Here is a 24,976-nt window from a genome sequence, read left to right as displayed (position 1 = left end):
TACATTTAAGTAAATAGACCATTGGCTACATTTTCATTTTAGATACATCGTACTAATTTTCTCATGTGATTTTGAACTTATGGAAACCTGTGAAAATCTGAAAATAGGAAATTAAATACAACTTTAACTACAAAGCCATCCCAATATTATAAAACCATCCAAACTAAATAAATTCATTGCTTGTTTATTTTAGCCATGTTGAGCTAAATTTAACTTATTGAAAAGATGGTTACAGGAAAGGCTGGATAAAATAGAAAGAAAAAATTGGGGTGCAAATGGATACTTCTGTGCACCAATATATGTGGGAGTAACAATGGCAATATCTTTGAAGCATGAATCACAACTATTCCTTCAGCATAGCTCTTCTAATCACTGACATTTTGGTGCCTTAGTAGAGGATACTCAATTAACCTTGAACTTCTGCATCTCCCAAATCTATACAATATTCTATATAAGGGAGTTCCGCCGACAGTCAAGAAAATCCTTTACCTCCCTGGTATTGTCACCCACAGGGCTGTGCTGCCCTGCGTTTGTGCTGATGTTTGCAGGACTCTCCCACCACTTCACTTGTTCTTATTTGTAGTTTGGCAGAGCTTGTTGGACGGTGACATTATAGAGTCTTTTCCAAATCTTTAGTTAAAATGAAAACTTAGGACGGCTTTCCTGTCATTCTGTGTATTGGGCTTTAATTAAAAAAAAACTCTGAGACTTCCTTTAGGGAATTGAATAGGCTTAATTGGAGCAGTTTATTCATACATACCTCATTCATCAATTGAGTTGCATACTTGAAATGCCTATTGATTGGAGAGTCGGCAACATACTTGAAATCTGACTTCGTCCTTTCAAATACTTCTTTATACTTATACTAGAAAAAACAGAACATGGTTACTTGACAGCAGGCTATGATTATCTTAAGAATGAGACATGCTGTTTATCATATCATATAATTGTGATAATTAATTCATAGAGCTAACACATATTCGTTTGTTGGTTTGTTTTGAGACAGGGTTTCACTCTTTTGCCCAGACTGGAGTGCAGGGCATAGTCATAGCTCATTGCAACCTTCGCCTCCCAGGCTCAATCGATGTTCCCACCTCAGCCTCCCAAGTAGGCGGGACTACAGGTGGTACACCACTACGCCTGGCTAATTTATGTATATTTTGTAGCAATGGGGTTTTGTCATGTTGCCCAGGCTGGTCTCGAACTCCTGGGCTCAGGCTATCCCCCTGCCTTGGCTTCTCAAAGTGCTGGGATTACATGCGTGAGCCACAGAACCCAGCCAAGCTAACACATATTTACTGATTGTTTATTCTACCTCCAAGGCAATGAAGGGTAGAACTGCCTAGATGTCTTGAAAACTGGCCCAAAAGTGGACACTAGAAAACGCTCCCATTGAATGGATGCTGAATAGATTTATTTTCCATATTGGGCAAAAATCTAAATATTATAATTATTATTTAAATATAATTATTATTTAACTTTGAAAGTATTTTCATGTGCACTTGAAGGTTTTTAGTACATTAATTTGAAGATAGTTTTCCAGCAATTAATCAGATAATCATAATCTTCTAAGAGCAGGTGTGGGGTATGACCCTGTTTTTAAACAGCTTCATGAGTTAGAATGGGTTTCACCATTCCATAGTGTTGTAACAAACAAAGAAGAATGTGCCCTAGAATGAATTTGGCCCACAACATCTTCTTAGACGTTTTATTTACTACCTGGCATTTTTCAGGAAAAAGTTTGCTGGATCATCTCGTACAGATCAAATGCAAGTGAATTGAATTGCTTTATTTTGTAAATAGGAAAATGAGGCCATAAAAACTAGATGGTTTGCCTCATGTCATACATTATTTGTGGATTAAAATAACCTCACTTTATATTGGCTATCATATCAGCTTTAATAGGAGAAACTATCCAGAGACATATTAATAAGGAGAGAGTTCTAGAAGAATCATGAGGGGCTGAACTGAGATGACTTTTCATCAAATTCAAACAAATGCCTTCAGTCAATGAGGTTAATACCCAAGAGTTTCCTAGGAGTGAACAATTCAGCATGTACTCAAACTATAAGGTCTAGAAGCCATGATACGGATGGAAACGTGAAGGACTATTTCCTCAGTGCTAATTCTCTCTGTGGGTACAGGTGTGTGTCAAATGGATGTGGCCAATTCTCCTTGAATATATATACCTTGCTGTAGAGAGTCTTGTTCTTTTCAGCCAGAGTGAAATCAGGGGTATCATAGGCATAGCAACCAATGCCTTTAAGCCAAGTCAAGTCTTCCTTGTATTTTACCTGGGAGAAGAAGAACATCAAAGAGTTCTAAGAAGCCATCTCCAAACAGCAGTAAGTTAGTATCTATACAAGTGGAACAAACAGAAGCCCCACCCCTTGAGGTATAATTTCAAAGAAGTTTCCAGTAATACTGACCTCTGGTATATTGTTCTATAACATATGGAAGTTTTCCATTTTTAATACTAATTAAAGCAATTCAAATTTAACAAGCATACTTTCCTAGAGAGTATATCATTAGCTTAGCAGCTGTATTTTCATACACAGAGTTGAACTTTCTAAGTGAGCATTGTTATGTGTCTTAATTGCTTCATGAAGTTGTCACTTCAATGGATCAAAAATAGGCTATTTCCTAGATGATATATATCACTTCCAGTACTGTAATATGGTATCATACATTTAGGAGAAAAATAGGTTTATAAATTTGAATATACATTTCTTTCTCCCAAGTTGAAATTCACTCACTTAGCAATTGAGTTTTATGATTTAAACATCCACACACAAAATCTAAAATCTAGCCAAGTGTTTCTTCAGTTTTTATGAAGTGTTTGATTTCAGAGCTTAAATGGGAATATGAATTTATATGTGAAAACAGAAGATGTCAACACTCACATCACTGACTGTGTCAGTGACTGCTCGGTGGTGGAAATGCTCCGGACGATCAGGAATGGACCTCCAGATACCCAGCTGGCTCATGTAGTTCTCCTTGTATTTTATCTGTTATAAAAAACACAAAGACGGCTGTAAGTCTTACCCAAAGTTAATGTAAATATGGCTTCTTCTCTCTGGAGAACTTCAGAAGAGGGAGATTGCTAAAAAATATGTGTATCTATATGGTGAGTTATAGAGCCCAACACAAGTAGAAATATTTAGGGACATACTTTACTGATGTCATCTGTGACTTTGCGATGATAGACAATGTCTAGGGCATCTTTCACGGTGTGGTATTTTCCTTTGGTCTTTTGAAATGTTTCTTTGTAGCGTAGCTAGAAAGAAAAAGCACATGAATTACAAAAAACTACCAAGTTAAATAACTGAGCTCTTTTACGCTTGAACTCTCTTGTCTTCTCTCTTTGGTTTTCCCATGAATACATTTAGGAAAAATTTTAAAGCTTTTTTCAGACCCTAGAAGAGAAAAGAACATTAGGAAAACTGATGAAATCCAAAGCAACTATGGAATTTAACTGATCATAATGTATCAATCTTGGTTTATTGGTCATGGCAAATCTACGATGGTGATATAGGTGTTTGGCAACAGGACAAATAGGGGTGTTCCCCTGGGTGTGGGGCATGTGAGAACTCTGTACTATCTTTGACACTTTTTGGTAAATCTAAGACTACTTAAAGGTTTTTTAAAATGTAAAACATAAACCAAAAGCTCATTTGAGAGGGAGAAAAAAAACCCCAAACAAACATAACATTGTTGAGCCCAAGATACACTAATGTACCTGGAAAAGGGAAAAAGGTCTAGCTTCTAACTCCTGGTATTAAAATGCCTTCTCGGCCGGGCGCGGTGGCTCAAGCCTGTAATCCCAGCACTTTGGGAGGCCGAGGCGGCGGATCACGAGGCTCAGGAGATCGAGACCACCTGGCTAACACGGTGAAACCCCGTTCTACTAAAAATACAAAAAACTAGCTGGGCGAGGTGGCGGCGCCGTAGTCCAGCTACTCGGGAGCTGAGGCAGGAGAATGCGTAAACCCGGGAGGCGGAGCTTGCAATGTGAGGCTGAGATCCGCCACTGCACTCAGCCCGGGGCGACAGAGCAAGACTCCGTCTCAAAAAAAAAAAAAAAAAAAAAAAAAAATGCCTTCTCCACTAAGCAGTCTTAAAACTTTATTTCATTATAATCTTTATCTTTGTGATATTTCAAGAGAAAACAGCTCTGATTCTAAACTGAGAATATCATAGAAGATTTATCTAATCTACACAAGATGGGTGCTTCTCTGCACAACCTATTTTCAACGTCAAACATTTCTTTTCTTTTTGGGTAGCTCAGCAAACACACAATGAAAGGTGTCTTTTCTTTGACTTTGTAATTTTGTTTTTTTAGATGGATCATAAGATTGCTTAGATCTACTTGTGGGGCTAGCCACGGTTAATACACTGAATTAAATGCCAGATACCACCCTTGTTACATTAGACTATTGTAAAGATCAGAGTTATCAGAATTTCTACTGATAAAGCCCTAGGGATGGCGCTGTCTAGTGGGGCATGATGAATCCCAGGGCCAATTACCATGTGTGGTCACTGCCGTAAGATATTAATTCAGCTTGGTTCAAATAAATATTCAACAGTAGCTTTGAAGTGATAATGATGAAGGATGTCACATGAAAACTAAAAATATCCTAGAAGGTAGATTTTGAGGGGAGTATATGATTTTTTCCCAGTATGTATGTATGTATATGTGTGTGTGTGTGTGTATATACACATATATATATACACACACACACACATATATACTTTTTTTTTTTTTTTGAGATGGAGTCTTGGTCTGTCGCCCAGGCTGGAGTGCAGTGGCACAATCTCGGCTCACTGCAAGCTCTGCCTCCTGGGTTCATGCCATTCTCCTACCTCAGCCTCCCAAGTAGCTGGGACTACAGGCGCCCTCCACCATGCCTGGCGAATTTTTTGTATTTTTAGTAGAGATGGGGTTTCACCGCGTTAGCCAGGATGGTCTTGATCTCCTGACCTTGTGATCCGCCCGCCTCGGCCTCCCAAAGTGCTGGGATTACAGACGTGAGCCACCGTGCCTGGCCCCAGCTTATATTTTAAGCACTAACTGGCATTGCCTTTTTCTAACTAGTAGGCTCTTCTCTGCTCCAAATAAATATTCCTAACAAAATTATGGAACTGAGATATTGTTCACATTTGCTGTACCTTCTCTTTTCTGCTTAGGGTGTACTGCAATTACCTTAAGATGCCTTGAAATCCTAGAGTTATGTTGCTAAGTTGAGGGGGTCATGAAGTTGGCTTGATTTTTGGCTCAGTTTAAGTCCCAACATGTCTAGTCCTCTAGGGGTGTGGCTCTGGTAATGGGTACAGTGAATTCCTGGTTGGGCCCTGAGACACAAAACCTGTAAGGACTGGCTATTTACCTTGAAGTCACTATTTCACATCTTCATTAACTGATTATCACCATTAAAAGGCAGCCTTGCCCTCGATTGTGTGATATGGAAAATGAACATCTGTCCTCCCTAATTTTAACCACTGTGTCATGCATCATTCACATGCTCTATATGCAATTAAGAAAAGAAAGGGAACAAACATTTTCTGAGTGTCAACTAGGAGCCCAGCAGCATGCTAGACACATATACATTATCTTGTTTGGTTTTACTTAATTATCACAATTTTCATTGTCATTCCACATATATGAAAAGAGACTCGGAAAAATTAGACAAATGATATAGAATCATACAGCAGGCAAGTAATAGCATCAGGATTTGAATCCATGTCTGGCTGACTCCAAGACCATAATTTTATGGATAAGTAAACTGTCAAGTATCCCCAGAAAATGCTACTGAAGAATTACAAGAAAGGGTCATATTTTTACTCAGGAGAGAATTGAGAAGAATAGGCTTCTGGTATGTCTCAGCTATTTTGCCTGACTGGTATTCTTTGGGCCATTTTTTTTTCCTCCTTAAAAAAAAGTGTGTTTTTTTCCTGGGCCATGACTTAGAACTATGGATACGGCTGAAATATGTTATGTTTCTTAGGTACTTCAACCTCAGCTCTCCCTATCACAACAGAAGAAAAAAGGAAAGGATGCATACATCGCTGGCATTCCAGTAAGCCCTCTTGGCTCTGATGAGGATTGGCGTATCTGGAACTGGAGTGTACTTGTCCTTCATCTTTTCATATTGAATCTTGTACTTTTTCTGAGAAATAAATACAGAAGAGAGAGACAAGTTTAAATGTCTTCCCAATTCCCAACCAAGCCACAGGTCTTGTGGAGGGGCACAATGTGTTACACACTTTAAGTGAATAGCTCTGCCTTTTGTGTTTTGATGATGCTGAGCACCATTTATAGTAATGAACTCTCTGATCAGAGGTAGCAGGGGAAGGTTTTCACAAAGTATTTTTCCTTTTACCCAGTGCCTCAGTGCTGAATTCCTATCTTACCTCGCTGACCATGTCCTTCACGTCTTTAGCGTGCTTCAAGGCTGTGGTCTGGTTTCCAGCGTGATGATGGGGTCTCTCTTTGGTGGCAAGTTCAACATACAGATACTGAATAAGAGAAGAAAGTGAGGTGTCACAGAGATAAAGCATTTAGTATTTAGCATTCAGTCCACTTCATTCATTTCTAACCATTCAGCGGGAAGGTGGTATCTGCTTACTGTCCTGATGTTTGTTTGCTTGTTTTTTTGTTATATGTGCTTGTGTTCATTTGTTTCTCTCTGTGTCTCATATTTGAAAACACATATACATACTCCAGTTATCTAATATGCCTACTGCTGAGTATGAGCCAAGCAAAGCTATGTGATAAAGAATGCTAACAGAAGAGTGAGAGGATTCTGATAGACCCCTCAACATATTTTCCCCTCATTTTTGCTTGAATGCATGAAATATAGCTTCGTTTGTCTGTGGATAACAGGAAGATCTTACAGAATGATCAAGCAATTATTTTCATTAGTTTAAGTTCACAGACTTCACAAGTTTTATAACACTTAGGAAAGAAGATATGGCATCCCTTGTCTGAGTAAAACACAACCATAATGATCATGGCCCCAAAGAGAACTGCTTCTTCAAGAGCAGTGTTAGTGGGCATGAGGTTGCAGCCAGGACAACCAAGTGTGTGAGTCTGCCACTGGCCAGGTGACCCCCTGTGATGCTTGAGTGGCAGGTTTATGAACCTCTGAGCTTACCTGACTCTGAAGCTTCTGCCCTCGCTTGGCTCTTAAAAGATCAGGAGTATCAGGAACTGAAGTAAAGATTGACTTCTGCTTCTTGCCTGCAGCTCTGTAGACCAGCTAGACATAAACGAAGTCATCACCATCATTTCTGTTTCATGAGCATGTTATGTTCTCTGCAGATGCCTTCACTGCTTTTACATAGAAAAGGTAGGAGCCCTCCCACTGCAATTATTGCAGTTTCTTCCCAATAAACCAAGCTTTTATTTACCTCCTGCACCCTCCTTTTCTCTTTTCCCCTGTGTCAAAACAAGAGACATTCTCTAGCCTGTCCAAAATTCAAGCCTCCTGCTGTGTTCTTGGTCCCACTTGCAGTTAGTTGTCCCTTCTAGTACCCTATTCCAGCAATTGTCCCCTTCTCCTCTGTATCTTCCATCCTTCTTGTTTTCCCAACCCTGTCTTCACCTGCAAACAGACTCAAGACCTCCCGTCATTAATTAAGCCTTTTCCAGCCTCTAGCCAATGGCCTTCATTCTTCTTTTCTCAGCCAAGTTGCCTGTGTTTCTTCTTTGCCTCTCTTTTGATTAATTTCTCAAGACCATAGTTTGGCTCCCCCCTACTCACACCAATGAAGTCACACTCATTGAGACTACCAAGGACTTCATGATTGCCACGAACACTTCTCTGTAGCAACTGAAGCTGCTCAGTGTTTCATTCCTGAAAACTCTTTTCTCTGGCTTCCATTCCACCATTCTTCCCTAGGTGGCCTCCTGTCTTTTAGGCCTCCTCATCAGCCTCCCTCTGTGGTTCTGCTCTCATGCAAAGGCTGCTGTTAGCTGGGGTGAAAGATTGGCCCCTTTCACCCAAGACATTCTCCTGGGGTGATCTTATCTGTACCTGTGATCTCAAACATCACTTTGAGATTGATGACTTCCAAATCTACATATCCAGTGTCTTTCCTGAGCTCCAGACCCAAGTTTTCTGCAACTTTCTGAATTTGGGTGATTTACCATGTTCAATGTATAATTCTTTATATTGCCTCTATCTCTATCTCAAATTGCTTCTCCTATTTTCTCTATTTTGCTAAATGACTCTTTGATATCCCAGTTACTCAGGTCAGAAACTGCGGGGAGTCATCCTAGGCTCCTCCCTTATTCCTACATCAAAATGCTCATGAATCCTGGGCTCCTCACTTTGTGATATTTTGAAATCTGATTCTTTGCCAACACCACTGCTCTAGTTCAGCCTTCCATCTTATTTTCTACATGTCGAAACCACCTGCTCAACTCCTCTATTGGACCACTCCACATGATTCACACATCTTTCAAAAGTCTGAGACACATATTTTTTTAATGCTCAAATCTATTCTTCATAGAAATAATTCTTCAATGATTTTTCATAAGGTCCAAGGGCATTTACATAACACCTACAAGTCTTTATAACCTGGCTCCAACCCATATTTCTGTAATAGCTTCATTTCCCAGTGTCCTGCCACACCCCCCATGTGCTATGTAAACTACTCCCAGTTACAAGAACTCATTATGGCTGCTTTCACAGACTGTCCTTCCTGCCTTGAATGTTCTTCTCCCTCTTATTTGCCTGGAAAACTCCAAGAGTCCGTGCTGTCTTGACTATTCCTATATAAGACCATTTATCACACTGATGCCTGTTTCTTCTCCAAGACTAGGGCACAGCAGTTCAGTGGTACGATCCTTTCATCAACTAGAGCTCAGACAAAGGGCCTAAAAAATAATAGTTCCCTAATAAATGTTGAAGGAATTTAATATAATGAGGCAAATGAGAAAGAACAAATGGAAACCAAATAAATTCTAATCATGGATATAAATACCAGTTGAACAGATAAAATGTAAGAAATACACATACACACACACACACGTCAATTTCTTTAAATCCGAATTATATACCACTGCAAGTTAAAACAAAGTATAACTCGTGGGTTTGGGGCTGATTTTTTCATGTTACTATTGAGAGGAAAGAGATAAACTAAATGAAAACTTAATGTTTCTTACAAGCTAAATTTTGAGTAAAGTAAATCAACAACTCATATAATTTTATGGTTAAAATGAGCTCAAATCATCATTTAGTCCAATTCTTCAGTTTAGGAAATTAGGGTGCTAAAGTTGTGAATTACATAAGGTCATACAGCTAACTGGAAGTAAATCTGGGACTAAAACCCAATTCCCCAAGCCATTTTTTCTTATTTTAATTTTATTTATGTATTTATTTTTAGAGACAGGGTCTCACTATATTGCCCAGGCTGACCTCAAACTCCTGCACTGCAGTGATCCTCTGGTCTCAGCCTCCCAAGTAGCTAGGACAATAGGTATGTACCACTGTGCATGGCCTCTATGCCATTTGCAGAATTATACATTTCTCTGTGTATTATATTTCCCCTGTACTTAGGTATGCATCGCTTATGCTTCTTGGGACAACATGCCTGCTTCCTAGTACTATAAAGGTGTATATGTCAAGAATCTATACAATTGAAAGACAAGTCAAAAATCAGTAACTTCTTTTGGCCATCACACTTTTTACTAACTCAATGTTTTCTAAACTTTCCTGGTATTAACTCCCACCACGGTTCTTATTAAAAACGGATTCGTAGGCTCTCTCCCAACCCTTCTGAATTCAGGGGAGTGGCTTGGATCACTCTTATGTGATCTGGGTCTGGGTCATTCTTATGGAGAGGCAAATGTGGTGCAAACTGCTCTACTGAAAAATATCCATTCTTCTTCCTCAGTGCTGATGCGCAATTTGCACAAAATCCCCCTGGGAATTGAGAAGAGGAGAAACTAAAGTTTTAGATAATTCTGAACCCAGAAAGCCAAAAAGAGTAAAGGTATTTCAGAGTTATCTTTACTCTGAAGCACTGTAAGTTACCATTTATTATTATTACGATTATGATTATTTGGTAGCTGGAGGAGAGATGTGGTGCAGTGGTTTTCAACACAGGTTGCATATTATTAAACAGAATCTCTGTGGAGCATCTAAAAGTATACAGATGCCCAGACACAGAGAATCAGAGTCTGGTGTGGAACTAGGGGTCAGGGCCCTCTCTGGGTGGTTTTTAAATATTTTACAGGTGATTCTCATACTGAGCCAGAGTGGAAAAGCACAACTTTACTAGGATAAAAATAACATAAGCATTCCAGTCTAAGTGCGAGCACTGGCTGAAATAACACAGTGAAGCTTTTAGAAAGCAAATGGGCTCAATGTTGCATTTGCAAAAGCTGAAGAGTTAGTGATCCTCTGTCTCTGGCTCACTGAGCATAGGAAGCTGCATATCCCCTCCACTGAGGGTGACATTTGGTATTTCAGGGCATCGCTAAGAGCATAAGATTCCTAATCAGCAGCCATCAGAGCTACTGAGAAGGATGAAATGGCCTGGAAGCCAATGCTCAGCTGGGTGAAGCCACGATACAGAATGGTGAATGCACAAACTGTTGAATGGAGCTACAATACCAGAGAGACAGTAGAATGAGAATGGCCAACTGACCTATAAGAAGAGCAACCATTTACACTTGTGAAATGCCCTTTGGCAAACATGCACATCTGTTATGGCCAGGGCACTATGGGACACACATAAATAACATGGGGTCCAATCATCAAGGAAACAGCATGCTAGGTGAGAGAATCAGATCTATTCACAAATAACTGCAATATATCAGGAGCCTCAATGCCAAATGAACATGAAACTAAGTAGTCTGTTTTTTACTGAGTGGGCAGCAGAGCAGGGAGCCATTGAAGACTTCTCCAATGGCACTGCCATGTTCAGGGCTCCTGATAGCAGGAATTAATGAAAATTTTGAAATAAGTTTAGAGACAACAAAAATAATAAGTAAGAAGCCCTTTCTAGGCCAGGCGTGGTGGTTCATGCCTGTAATTCCAGCACTTTAGAAGGCCAAGGCGGGTGGATCACCTGAGGCCAGGAGTCCAAGACCATCCTGGCCAACATGGAGAAACCCCGTCTCTACTAAAAGTACAAAATTAGTCAGGCGTGGTGGTACATGCCTGTAATCCCAGCTACTCTGGAGAATGATGCAGGAGAATTGCATGAACCTAAGAGACGGAGGTTGCAGTGAGCTGAGATCACACCATTGCACTTCAGCCTGGGCAACAAAAGCGAAACTCCATCTCAAAAAAAAAAAGAAAAGAAAAAAGAAGGTCTTTCTAATCTATAAAATCATGCAAAACCCCTCATCAGCCCTAGACATAGAAAGAGCAAGTATGAATATGCTTATCTTACCAAAAGGGGGCAAAATAAGTAAACTGAGGTAAAGTACAGTTGGTTGACTTGCTTGACATAGTAGCCATTCCACAGTTAAGAGGGGAAATATTTTACCTGCCACAGTTGCCTGAACAGCGATCACTAGAGGAACTAAGAACTTTGTGGAGTAATTTAGTTTGTACTGGTCAATTTGGTTGACTTTAGTGACAAGTAAAGTGTCCTTACCTCGCTCAGATGTGTCTTCAGTTCTTGCACTTTTCTGTATTCTGGAGTGTCAAGCACCACTTTGTATTTGTCTCGCATCTTCCTTGCCTTATCAGTGTACAGGTAATTAGACTTAAAAAAAAAAAAAAAAAAGAGAGAAATACAAGTTGATTAATCACTTATGGGATTCATGTCATGTTGTCTTTCAAATGTCTGGCATGTGTAAGCTGAGCAGGGCTTTCATGCGTCCTGGATGTCTTCCCAGGCAGAAGCAAAAACAATTGTCATTTAAGGAAGCTCAGCACCTTCCACAGGAGGCACATTAAGCAGGTGATAACCGGCTCGAGTGAGTTAATGGTAAATTTCCCCTTAAAAGTAGCTGCAGGCTAAGATCCCTTCTGCCTAGCCTTGGAGGCTGGTGATGGGGGCATCCAGCTGTGCAGGGGTAATTATGCATTGTGATGATGTGCACTCACCCAGAGCTTCCGCAGGTGCCGGGAGCGGACCATGTCAGGAGTGTCATACAGGAAGCAGCCAAATCCCTTCAGGACCTGCAAGTCCTCTTTGTATTTAATCTGAGAGGCAAACACAGAAATACAGCTGGTCATAAGCAAATGTAAATCAGGAAACACAAAAGATGGGGTAGCAACACTTCTTAATTACTGTATCTTTCGTTTTGGTTCATCTACTTTTTTTTTTGAGACAGAGTTTCATTCTTGTTGCACAGGCTGGAGCGCAATGCCAAGATCTTGGCTCACTGCAACCTCCACCTCCCGGGTTCAAGCAATTCTCTTGCCTCAGCCTCCCTAGTAGCTGGGATTACAAGTGTACATCATCATGCCCGGCTAATTTTTGTATTTTCAGTAGAGACGGGGTTTCACCATGTTGGCCAGGCTGGTCTTGAACTCCTGACCTCAGGTGATCTGCCCACCTCAGCCTCCCAAAGTGCTGGGATTACGGGCATGAGCCACCATGCCTGGCTGGTTCATCTACCTTGTACTCTTAGTTTACTTGCACCCAAATAAGTCATGGGTTTTTTCATTTAAGTCTCCAGCCCCGAGGTGAGGAGAGAACACTGCTATTATTTTATTACTGTAATATTGATTGGAGAAAAGAACAGATTGAATGGATTGATCTTTTAGGAGGAGAGAACATACAAGGACAATGAAAAAAGTGGCAGCAAGAAGTTGCTAACGGGGTCAGAGTAGGGATGAGTGAGAGGAAAATACTCAACATGACCTGGGACGGAGGCCACATAGGGAGTTAGGGAGTGAGGAGTTGGAATGATTCCGTGTTGAATGTAGAATGGTGGTCACTGAGTGATCAAGAGTAATGGCAATTCTGTCTTTCCCAAGTGGTCCTCTTATTACTGTTTCCATAGCTGGAGAATTGTGGCATGCTCCTCCCACATTGTCTTACCTCCAACTTGTACTCTTTGTTTAGAAGTGCTTATCAGAAAAGGCTGTTCCAAGACCACTGGTTGTTTTAACTGCTGAAAGCAAGCCTGCCTCTTGTTAAGACTACTCCAGAAAGACCCCTACAAGATGCTTACATCACTGGTAATGTCTCCTACGTAGCGGCAATGGATCACTTGGGGTGTGTATGGCAGAGAGATCATGTGGCCCTGCATCTTGAAGAAGTCTGATTTGTAGATCAACTAAAGAAAAAAAATACCCAAAAACACATGCATTAGAGACCGAATGATTGACATTCATCCCTGGTCTCTACTCCCTGTCTTTCCTAAGAAAATACCCACCTCACTGACAGCCTCTTGTGTCTTCTTGACTTGGCGGATCTCAGGGGTATCGGGAGTTGTATGGATCTTGTCTTTCAGTTTGTGGTACAATTCCCGATACAGTCTCTACATTGGAGGAAATATCATTACAGGTATTTAGTAAGGGATGACGAGAGCATCTACTGACTAATCAAGAATAAAATATTTTAATAAGGAAGAAGGGAGGAAATATCAAGGATATAGAAAATGATTGAGATTAGGAAAAAAGGAGAAAATGAGAGTTATTTCACTTCGGTGAAGAATTCTGAGCACAAAGCCTTCCACTTTCTATCAGATGGTTGCATAGTAGGATCAGATATGCAAACCAATAGTTGGTGTAGAAAACCAGGATCATGAGTCAGACTAAAATGCAAACTTATTAAAGATTTTTGAATATAAATGTCAAAAGAAGAAATTATTTCTTTAGAAAAGTTTTGCATCATAATCTATGGACCCGAGTCTCTCCAAGGCATTACCAGATACAAAAAAACCACTGCCGAGAAATATCAGTATCACAATGTGACAATAAGGACCTTTTTCGTTTTTGCTGGTATGTAAGTTTACAACTGAAATACAATTAATTCTTAATGCATTTCAAACAAAGCCATGGCTATTAAAACTCAATATGTCTCTTGGAGAATCAGCATTCAGGTACCTCGCTGGTAACATTGTTGACTCTCCGGACGTGGACAAATGGAACATCTTTGGGACCAAGTGTATACCCATATGCCTTGGTGTGTTCATAGGCTTCTTTGTACTTGAACTGCAAAAGCAAAGTTGGAATGAGATCAATGATGGGTAAACAAGAAGCGACATTACATTTCTGCAAATAGAAGAGATGTCACCTTTATTTGAAAATTGCTCTTTTAACGATTAAGTATGAAGAAAAGTCATTGACAAAATTTCAATATTAATCCAAGCCTTGAAAATTATGTTTTGTAAAATAAAACCAGGCCCAGAAAAGAATAAAATTCGACCTTGCCTAGGTGAAATCTGTTTGTAGGGAGGTATGCAAAATGCCAGAGAAAATCTATATTTTTAGCCCCAATCTGGCTAGAAAATTAGAAAATACAATTAGGTGTTAGATTAAATCTATCATATCTATAGACATAGATATAGATATAGATATACACACATACACACACACACATATATATATAATATACTTCCAAAGATGTTATATCTTCTGCAGTGAAACATAGCAGAAGGAAGACAATACTATCACCACACCTCAGTAGTGCGTGTGTGAAGTTGCATTTCCAGTAAATGGCTTGGGATAATTCAGGGTGCATCTGTGCAAATTAAGGCCAGCAGAGGTAGAGGCATCATGACAGCCATGGGCCCTCAGCCAAGGCTCCCACAAACATCCTGTTCTAACCCACAGGGCTACCCAGGCACTGCTGAATTGCAGAAGCGGTCAATTCCATAGCACCCCTCAAAAATGTGCTGTCTCTCCTCTCCAGCTCCCATCATTCTATCAGTTTGAACCTTTAGGGTGTGACTGGAGGATTAGAACAGGCTATTAATATGAGTCTCCTGCCACCCCACCTTCAGACCCATCTCAATGAAGAGGAGACTACTCACATAACTGCTCATGTAACGGGTGTCCTTGACGTGTTTGAAGTGAGGAGTGTCACCTGGAAGTCTATATCCAGTGGGCAGGGTGCGCAGGCTGGTTTTGTATAGATTCTGCCGGAATGAGGAAGAGCAGGTTAAATGACATCTGGCATCAAGTAACTGATCTGAGCTTAACAAATCACATATCGCTCATGTTAGGTTTTTGACTAGATACTTAGTATACTTATGCTCACTGAATTGATTTCAGGAAAGAATTAAATACATTCTAAGAGTCATAAAATGAGTCAGATTACTCTTCACTTATTGTTTTGGAAAAATAGAACAATGAGTGAAATGGTTTATTGAAAGTAGCTCCTGGCCAGGTGTGGTAGCTGACATCTGTAATCCCAACACTTTGGGAGGCCAAGGCAGGATGACTACTGAAGGTCAGGAGTTGAGACCAGCCTGGACAACATAGCAAGATCTCACCTCTCCAAAAAATTAAAAAATTAGCCAGGCGTGGTGGCGTGTACCTGTAGTCCCAGCTACTTAAGAAGCTAAGGTGAGAGGATCACTTGAGCCCAGGAGTTTGAGATTGCAGTGAGCTGTGATTGCACCGTTGCACTGCAGCCTGGGAGACTGTCTCCCAGGCTGTCTCCCTGTCTCCAAAAAATAAAAATAAAAAAAATAAATAAATTAAAAAGTAATTCCTCTATGCTTCTGAACATATGCCCAGTTGGCTGTATGGCATCTAGCAAGAATTTGGGAAATGCAGAGAAGACAGGTAACCAAGTGTCAGCTCTGCCATTACTGTGTCCTCAGGTGATGATGATATGCAAACCATCACCAAGATATAGCCAGGCACATGTTTGTATTACCCTCTCCTGCCTCCTCCAAACACAGTATGTTGACATCAGGCTGGGAAGAGGTCAGGATGCACATGTTCATGGCAGAAAGGGAGGACAGGGAGGAGTGTCTGTCTGTGACCTTAAATACGCTGTCTTGGAGTTTAGGATTAAGAATTACATTTAAGGCCGGGCGCGGTGGGTCAAGCCTGTAATCCCAGCACTTTGGGAGGCCGAGACGGGTGGATCACGAGGTCAGGAGATCGAGACCATCCTGGCTAACACGGTGAAACCCCGTCTCTACTAAAACATACAAAAAAAACTAGCAGGACGAGGTGGCGGGCTCCTGTAGTCCCAGCTACTCAGGAGGCTGAGGCAGGAGAATGGCGTAAACCTGGGAGGCGGAGCTTGCAGTGAGCTAAGATCCAGCCACTGTACTCCAGCCCAGGTGACAGAGCGAGACTCTGTCTCAAAAAAAAAAAAAAAAAAAAAAAGAATTACATTTAAAATATGAAAAACCAAATTATTTTTATTTTCTAGACAGGGTCTCACACTGTCACCCAGGCTGTAATGCAGTGGCACCATCACAGCTCACTGCATCCTTGAACCTCCCTGGGCTCAGGTAATCTTTTCACCTCAACTTCCCAAGTAGCTGGGACCACAGATGCATGCCACTCTAATTTATTTTTGGGATAAATAATTTATTTTGGATTTATCCCAAATGAATAAAATAATTTATTTTGGGCCTCTCAAAGTAGCTGGGACCACAGATGCATACCTGGCTAATTTATTTATTTTTGTATTTTTATATAGACGGGGTTTCACAATGTTGCTCAGGCTGGTCTCGAACTCCAGGCTCAAGCTGTCCACCTGTTGTGACCTCCTAAAGTGTTGGGATTACAGGCATGAGCCACTGTGCCGGGCCACAATTATTATTATTATTATTATTATTATTTGAAACGGAGTTTTGCTCTTGTTGCCCAGGCTGGAGTGCAATGGCATAATCTCGGCTCACTGCAACCTCCGCCTCCTGGGTTCAAGCGATTCTCCTGCCTCAGCCTCCCAAGTAGCTGGGATTACAGTCATGCACTATCACGCCTGGCTAATTTTTTGTACTTTTAGTAGAGATGGGGTTTCACCATGTTGGCCAGGCTGGTCTTGAACTCCTGACCTCAGGTGATCTGCCCATCTCAGCCTCCCAAATTGCTGGGATTACAGGCGTGAGCCACTGCACCTGGCCCAAAATTATTTTTAATATTCAAGATGAGAAATAGCATGAAAAGTTGAGACCAAATCAGCACCACTGGGTAACACAGAATAGACAGGTTAAATATGCAGGTGGGATCCAGGTTCTTTCTCTTCTGAATTCCAGCAACAATTTCTAATTCCTCTTTTATTAAGGTTAAAGGCCTTGTCTCTGTCATCTTGATTTTCAGCTTTTTGAAAGCAGAGAAGGTATATTGGCTTTCTTTGTAACTTGTAAATATTGCTAAAACATGCCCATTTATGTTAGTTTGATTGCTCCGTAGGGGGATCCTGGCAGCTAGGAGGGAAGACAGATTATGCTCTGTGTTTTTGTTTTTTCACCTCATATGAATGGAACAGTATTTATACAAGGTAAGGTCAAGAGGAAGCAAGCTGAGCTGATGGAATGGATTTCTGCTGGGCACTATCAAGTTCTCACTGCTTACCGAACTCTGGAGCTTGTATGCATGAAGGGCCCGGTCCAGATCCACGGTTTTGGTAGTTGGAGCCACTTTGCCTCTGACACTGTGCACATAGTCATAGTGGTAGACAGCCTGGTGCAGAAAGAAGCATTGTTAGAAGCAAAGAGAATGGGAACCCAGGTCCCTCTTTAAAAAAAATAATGGTAGCCTGCTTCCCTTTGCCTGGAGAACTCATCTGACATATTACTGTGGCTTGTCCAATAGGATCAGAGCCAGCGTGTGGACACGTGATCATACTGAGAAACAGAAGAGATGGCCCAGGCATAAGAAGAGGAAGGGTGGGCATTTTACCACTAGTAGTTCCAAAATAATAGGTCTCAATGTTTGCACTCACTGGCGGGATCTGATATTGACTTTTCAACCTGTGGAGTTAATAAAGAAAGAGCAGCTTTGTGCCTGCCCTGCCTGCTCTGAGTCAGGTGTCAGAGTGGGTGCTTCCTTACGTCCCCATTCTATGCATCAGAATGGGAGGCTCAGATGGATTAAGTGCTTTTCATAAGCCTTATAGATAATGTGTGGTAGAGGTGAGACTGCACTCCACAACTCTAACTCCAGAGCCTGCTTGCTTCTTATTCTACCATAATTGGCTCTAATTTATTAAATGGCCTAGATGGAAATAAATTTGCTATGACACAGGGCACAAAAAACAACGTTGGAAGCATTAAGGCACAAAGTTACTTCATAGACTCAGATCACCTACAGCTCTACCCAAGCAAACTGCTTGAATGCATCAGGTTTCAGGAAACAATAGCCAGCAGCATCTTCAGTGCTTTCAAACGCACCAACTCTGGTTTCCCAGTTAGAAAAGACTTGGTACTGCCCGGTCTATGGTTTTTGCCACCTCTGCTTGAGTGGTGGCCCTGCCTTTATTACTGTCCGCTTAACTTCCCCAGAGAGCACTTACGTCACTTAGCTGTTTCCCACTTTTGACAGCCTGCACGTAGACTGGTGTATCTGTGACAAGCTTATAGTCATTCCTTGTTTTCAACATGTGAGCTTTATACTTGATCTGCCAAGAGGAAGAAAACAAGGCCATGTTGGACCATTCCTTATGCTTGAAACTGCTGGTTTTCATACAGGGTTTGGTTGCTTTTAACTCATGAGATTTACATTCATCAGCACTTATTCAACAGACCGAGATGCATTTGAATTTTATAACAGTGTAACCAACACTTATATGGGGCTTCTAGAGTCTTCTAGGACACTTGATAACTACTCTTCTAGGAAAGTTTAAGCTTTCTTACTGAAATCCTCATTGCAGTATTTAATTTGCCCGGAAAATCCTCTCTTTACAAATAGAGCTTGTCTATAGCATTGCAAACGCTAACAAATGACACTTTCCTAAAATGGCAATTAAATGCTTGTTAATATATCCAAAATTGCCTAAAACGTAGAAAGAGAAGCCGGTGGTCCCTTCTCTATCAGAGATGACGGTGTACCTGGACTGCACTGTTTAATAAGAATGCCATATGCCTTCCTGAGAGATGGTTGCTCTGCTCCTAGCATCTTTCTCCAGCTCAGCCACCCCCCAGAGCTGGCCTGTGACAATGTCCCTATTTTACATAACCTCCTCTTAACTCTACACTATGGAGAAATGGAAATATACTAAAGAACAAAACAAGGCAAACTCACATCATCACGTAGATCATAAGCATGCTTGGCATGGAGGATTTCAGGAGTGTCCCAGACGTAGCAACCAATGCCTTTCAGCCAGTTGAGGTCATCCTTGTACACAATCTAGAGGGTTTTGATAGAGAGGATCAGAAAAAAAAATTGATCATAATAACTTAAACACTAAAAACAGGTACATTCTAGACTCAGAAGCCTTTGTGGAATGAGGAGCAAAGGCATCATGCAAAGAGGCTCAGGGGAGCCACAGAACATGCGTACACAGAGCCCTGCTTCCAGAGACAGCTCCAAAGTCAAGTCAGACACATGGACATATAGGGAAGAAATAGTGGAAAAAGGCTAAGGTAAAGAAATGGGTGAGTTTGCTGCTCTTCTGGGTGGGGCCGTGGGGCGGGGCCGTGGAGGGGTCCTTCTTAAGTCACAGGCTTACATCACTGATCTGATCTGTGACTTTCCTGACGTGATCATTGACTTTCAAGTCGGGGTGGCAAATCCATTCATGGAGGTGCAGCCGGTAATCAATCTCGCTGACTTTCTTCTGAGAATCCTTGGCGGTAACCATCTCTACCATGTCGGGCACGATGTGGATTTTCATCTTGTTCTTTTCATAAACTGATCTGTACAAGCGCTGTCAAGTTAAAATCACATGCCAGTTATACAGGAAATTGTGCCAAGGCATCATGGCCATACATGAGAAGTCAGGCTAACCAACTCACAGCAAACAGTTGGGGGCAGGGTGGGGACTGGTATTTTCTGACATTTTCTATAGATTAATAGGGGAAATTAAAAAAAACAAAGCATTATAGCTGAAATAATATGTAGCTTCTTTACATGTGCACAGTCAGTGTCATATGCATTGGTAAATAGAAAATGTTCAGGCGGGACATGATGACTCACACCTGCAATCCCAGCACTGTGACATCTGCAATCCCAGCACTGTGGGAGACTGAGGCAGAAGGATCGCTTGAGCCCAGGAGTTTGAGACCAGAATGGGCAACATAGCGAGATTCCAATCACTACAAAAAATTAAAACCTTAGCTGGGTGTGGTGGTGCATGCCTGTAGACTCAGTTACTCAGGAGGCTGAGGTGGGATGATTCCCGGAGCCCGAGAGGTAGAGGCTGCAGTAAGCCATGATTGCACCACCGCCCTCCAGCCGGGGCAACAGAGTGAGACCTGTCTTAAAAAAAAAAGGTCTGGGGCTTGGCGGGGGGGAGGAAATGTTCCTAGTAATAATACATGGCTATTTTACTTGACTTAAATTTGAAGTAAGGTCTTTGGAGTTACCCTCATGTGTTGCATAACAATGTTTCAGTCAAAAGATTATAATGCTGTGTTTTTACTGTACCTTTTCTATGTTTAGATACACGAATACTTGCCACTGTGTCACAGTTGCCTACAGTATTCAGTACAGTAACATGCTGTACAGGTTTGTAGTCTAGGAGCAATAGGCTATCCCATCTCGGTATGTGGAAGTGCACTCTATGATGTTAGCACAACAATGGAATCACATAACGAGCGGCACAGTTCTCAGAATGTATCCTAGTCGTTAAGGGGCGCATGGCTGTACTTACATCGATGTTAAGCTTGCCAACTCGGAGGCACCGTGCTGTGTTCGGATCATCGTCAACACTTCTTGGTAACGTATAAAGAGCTTTGAACTTTTCATATTCCTCCCGATATTTGACCTATAGAGAAAAAGTAGAAAGGAAGAAACAGTTTGAGAGAGCAATGGATTTATATTGTTAAAACAGCATAAGACTTAACAGGAAAACCCGACTCTGAGATCCACCCAGCGTTGGGGACACCACTTCTCTGAGCTCATTTCCCCAACTGTACAGAGCAATAGAGCAGTAGCGCCTGCCATGGGGTTATCATGTGGCTGAAATCAGACTGTAACAAAAGTACTTTGAAACCGGAGAGCACTATGAAATTTTAGTTGCTATTTTCAAAACTCCTATAGCAATACTAGTACTTTTACTGCTACTACAAGCAATTCATTTTAAAGATTATGTAATTTAAAAATATTCTCTTGTGGTAATGGCTTTGTTTTTCTTACTACCATGAGTACAAGATTAAAACTGTGCTTAGGAATATCTTTGTTTTTAATAACTGAAAAGTCTGCTGCTAAGAAGACACAATCCTTGGATTTCCGTTTCTACAAGGCTTTCAAAAATACAGTGCAATCAACTTCTGTGGGATAACAATTAGTTCTTAAGTCATGGTGCCTATTAATTAGTGTTCCATGATTATATAAACCCAGGTTAAGACAGAGACTGAGATCCAATCTCATAGCACACAATAATAAAATAACAATTCTTCCACAACTCCGAGACTTGCACCTCTGTAACAAGAGAGAGATGGGAGTATATGTTTGTATCAGAGTTCCAGCAATGCTCTTCATTGACTGTAGACCAACCAACATTTCCACCAGATTTTTCCAAAACAGAAAATCAGCTTCTTACATCTAATCTATTTCTCAGCTTCAAAGATGATAGAATTTAAAGACACCCTTTTAAACACACACACACACACACACACACACACACACACAAAGCTTTTCCTAAAAAAAGGTCAGAATACTTCTTTTAAAGGATTAATTTCTCTATGTTTTACCTTCCTCCAAAACCAACTTGCCAAGAATCTTGCCTCTATAATTTTGTTCATGACTCAAGGAAAAAGCCTCTTTTGAGCTTTTTAAATCTTATCTATAATACTTTTCTTCCAAAATGAAAAGTTTGCTCCTTTTTGCAATCTTCCAAATAGAGTTGGGTCTGGCTAAAATCACATACCTTACTTTTTCCTCCAGGTAAAATTAAAAAATTCCAAAGGCCTTTTAATAAAGTTTTTTTTTTTTTTTTTTTTTTTTTTTTTTGAGACGGAGTCTCGCTCTATCGCCCAGGCTGGAGTGCAGTGGCCGGATCTCAGCTCACTGCAAGCTCTGCCTCCCGGGTTTATGCCATTCTCCTGCCTCAGCCTCCCGAGTAGTTGGGACTATAGGCGCCCGCCACCTCGCCCGGCTAGTTTTTTGTATTTTTTAGTAGAGACGGGGTTTCACGGTGTTAGCCAGGATGGTCTCGATCTCCTGACCTCGTGATCCACCCGTCTCGGCCTCCCAAAGTGCTGGGATTACAGGCTTGAGCCACCGCACCCGGCATGAAGTTTATTTCTAAGCTGTGCATCTGTAAGTCCAGTAGAGTAGTGAAATCAATTTACTGAGTCACTAGCATTTAAACGAATAGAACAGAATGGAAATGATCAGAGTGCACTGTCTCTAGTCTAGCAGTCACTGCTCTTCTGTGAGACATTTGTGCCAGAAGAAACTCACATAAACTTCAGGGGTGTGTATGTGGGTATGTGAACTTAAAATAAAAAATAAATTTCCCACTGTGAGTCCTGGTCAAAACATGTTTGAGAAATGCTGATTTAAAGTGTTACATAAAAGTGTTCACAATTAAGAGATAAAGTCTCTAATTTTTCTGAAGGAGCACTGGGCTAAGAATGACAATAAAGGTTACAGGGAATTTTACAATTAAAGGTTTTACACAGACTTTAAACCAACAAAGATCAAAAGAGACAAAGAAGGGCATTACATAATGGAAAAGGGATCAATGAAACAAGAAGAGCTAACTATCTTAAATATATATGCACCCAACACAGGAGCACGCAGATTCATTAAACAAGTTCTTGGAGACCTACAAAGAGACTTAGACTGCAACACAACAATAGTGGGGGACTTTAACACCCCACTGTCAACACTCAACAGATCAACCAGACAGAAAATTAACAAGGATATCCAGGACTTGAACTCAGAATCTCTGTGACACATTTAAAGCAGTGTGTAGAGGAAAATTTATAGCACTAGATGCCCACAAGAGAAAGCAGGAAAGATCTAAAATCGACACCCTAAAATCACAATTAAAAGAACTAGAGAAGCAAGAGCAAACAAATAAAAAAGCTAGCAGAAGACAAGAAATAACTAAGATCAGAGCAGAACTGAAGGAGATTGAGACACAAAAAACCCTTCAAAAAAATGAATGAATCCAGGGGCTGTTTTTTTGAAAAGATCAACAAAATAGATAGACCGCTAGCAAGACTAATAAAGAAAGAGAGAAGAATCAAATAGACGCAATAAAAAATGATAAAGGGGATATCACCACCGACCCCACAGAAATACAAACTACCATCAGAGAATACTATAAACACCTCTACGCAAATAAACTAGAGAATCTAGAAGAAATGGATAAATTCCTGGACACATACACCCTCCCACGACTAAACCAGGAAGAAGTTGAATCCCTGAATAGACCAATAACAGGCTCTGAAATTGAGGCAGTAATTAATAGCCTACCACCAAAACAAGTCCAGGACCAGAGGCATTCGCAGCCGAATTCTACTAGAGGTACAAAGAGGAGATGGTACCATCCCTTCTGAAACTATTCCAAACAACAGAAAAAAAGGGAATCCTCCCTAACTCATTTTATGAGGCCAGCATCATCCTGCTACCAAAACCTGACAGACACAACAAAAACAGAAAATCTTAGGTCAATATCCCTGGTGAACATCAATGTGAAAATCCTCAAAAAATACTGTTTTATGAAACCAAATCCAGCAGCACATCAAAAAGCTTATCTACCATGATGAAGTCGGCTTCATTCCTGGAATGCAAGCCTGGTTCAACATATGCAAATCAATAAATGTAATCTATCACATAAACAGAACCAACGACAAAAATCCCATGATTATCTCAATAGATGCAGAAAAGGCATTCGTCAAAATTCAACAACCCTTCATGCTAAAAACTCTCAATAAACTAGCTATTGATGGGACAAACCTCAAAATAATAAGAGCTATTTATAACAAACCCACAGCCAGTATCATACTGAATGGGCACAAGCTGGAAGCATTCCCTTTGAAAACTGGCACAAGACAGGGATGCCCTCTCTCACCACTCCTATTCAACATAGTATTGGAAATTCTGGCCAGGGCAATCAGGCAAGAGAAAGAAATAACGGGTATTCAATTAGGAAAAGAGGAAGTCAAATTGTCTCTGTTTGCGGATGACATGACTGTATATTTAGAAAACCCCATCATCTCAGTCCAAAATCTCCTTAAGCTGATAAGCAACTTCAGCAAAGTCTCAGTATACAAAATCAATGTGCAAAAATCACAAGCATTCCTATATACCAATAACAGATAAACAGAGAGCCAAATCACGAGTGAACTCCAATTCACAACTGCTACAAAGATAATAAAATACCTAGAAATCAAACTTACAAGGGATGTGAAGGACCTCTTCAAGGAGAACTACAAACCACTGCTCAAGGAAATAAGAGAGGACACAAACAAATGGAAAAACATTCCATGCTCATGGATAGGAAGACTCAATATCATGAAAATGGCCATGCTGCCCAAAGTAATTTATAGATTCAATGTTATCCCCATCAAGCTACCATTGACTTTTTTCACAGAATTGGAAAAAACTAAAGCTGGAGGCATTACACTATCTGACTTCAAACTGTACTACAAGGCTACAGTAATAAAAACACCATGGTACTTGTACCAAAACAGAGATATAGACCAGTGGAACAGAATAGAGGTCTCAGAAATAACACCACATATCTATAATCACCTGATCTTTGACAAACCTGACAAAAACAAGCAATGGGAAGAAGACTCCCTATTTAATAAATGGTGCTGGGAAAACTGGTTAGCCATGTGCAGAAAGCTGAAGCTGGATCCCTTCCTTACACCTTATACAAAAATTAAGATGGATTAAAGACTTACACAAAAGACCTAAAACCATAAAAACCCCAGAAGAAAACTTAGGTAATACCTTTCAGGACATAGGCA

At 40.7% G+C, this 24,976-nt stretch overlaps 1 protein-coding gene across 1 annotated transcript in view; it reads right to left on the bottom strand.

Moving 5' to 3' along the window:
* NEB (nebulin) overlaps positions 1-24,976 on the bottom strand; it is a 236,581-nt gene that overhangs the window by 52,477 nt on the left and 159,128 nt on the right. Inside the window, 18 exon segments of the mRNA XM_017866068.1 lie at positions 761-865; positions 2,190-2,294; positions 2,904-3,008; positions 3,173-3,277; positions 6,063-6,167; positions 6,412-6,516; positions 7,155-7,259; positions 11,614-11,724; positions 12,069-12,167; positions 13,145-13,249; positions 13,349-13,453; positions 14,022-14,129; positions 14,951-15,055; positions 17,460-17,567; positions 18,400-18,504; positions 19,128-19,232; positions 19,555-19,752; positions 20,698-20,811. Of these exon segments, the coding sequence (XP_017721557.1) occupies positions 761-865; positions 2,190-2,294; positions 2,904-3,008; positions 3,173-3,277; positions 6,063-6,167; positions 6,412-6,516; positions 7,155-7,259; positions 11,614-11,724; positions 12,069-12,167; positions 13,145-13,249; positions 13,349-13,453; positions 14,022-14,129; positions 14,951-15,055; positions 17,460-17,567; positions 18,400-18,504; positions 19,128-19,232; positions 19,555-19,752; positions 20,698-20,811 (1,998 nt within the window).

This window comes from Rhinopithecus bieti, unplaced genomic scaffold (genome assembly GCF_001698545.2).
Source record: "Rhinopithecus bieti isolate Rb0 unplaced genomic scaffold, ASM169854v2 scaffold_81617, whole genome shotgun sequence".
In the NCBI taxonomy this organism is placed as follows: Eukaryota; Metazoa; Chordata; class Mammalia; order Primates; family Cercopithecidae; genus Rhinopithecus; species Rhinopithecus bieti.
Note: the sequence above shows the minus strand (reverse complement) of the source record. Positions and strands in the feature narration are given on the sequence as shown.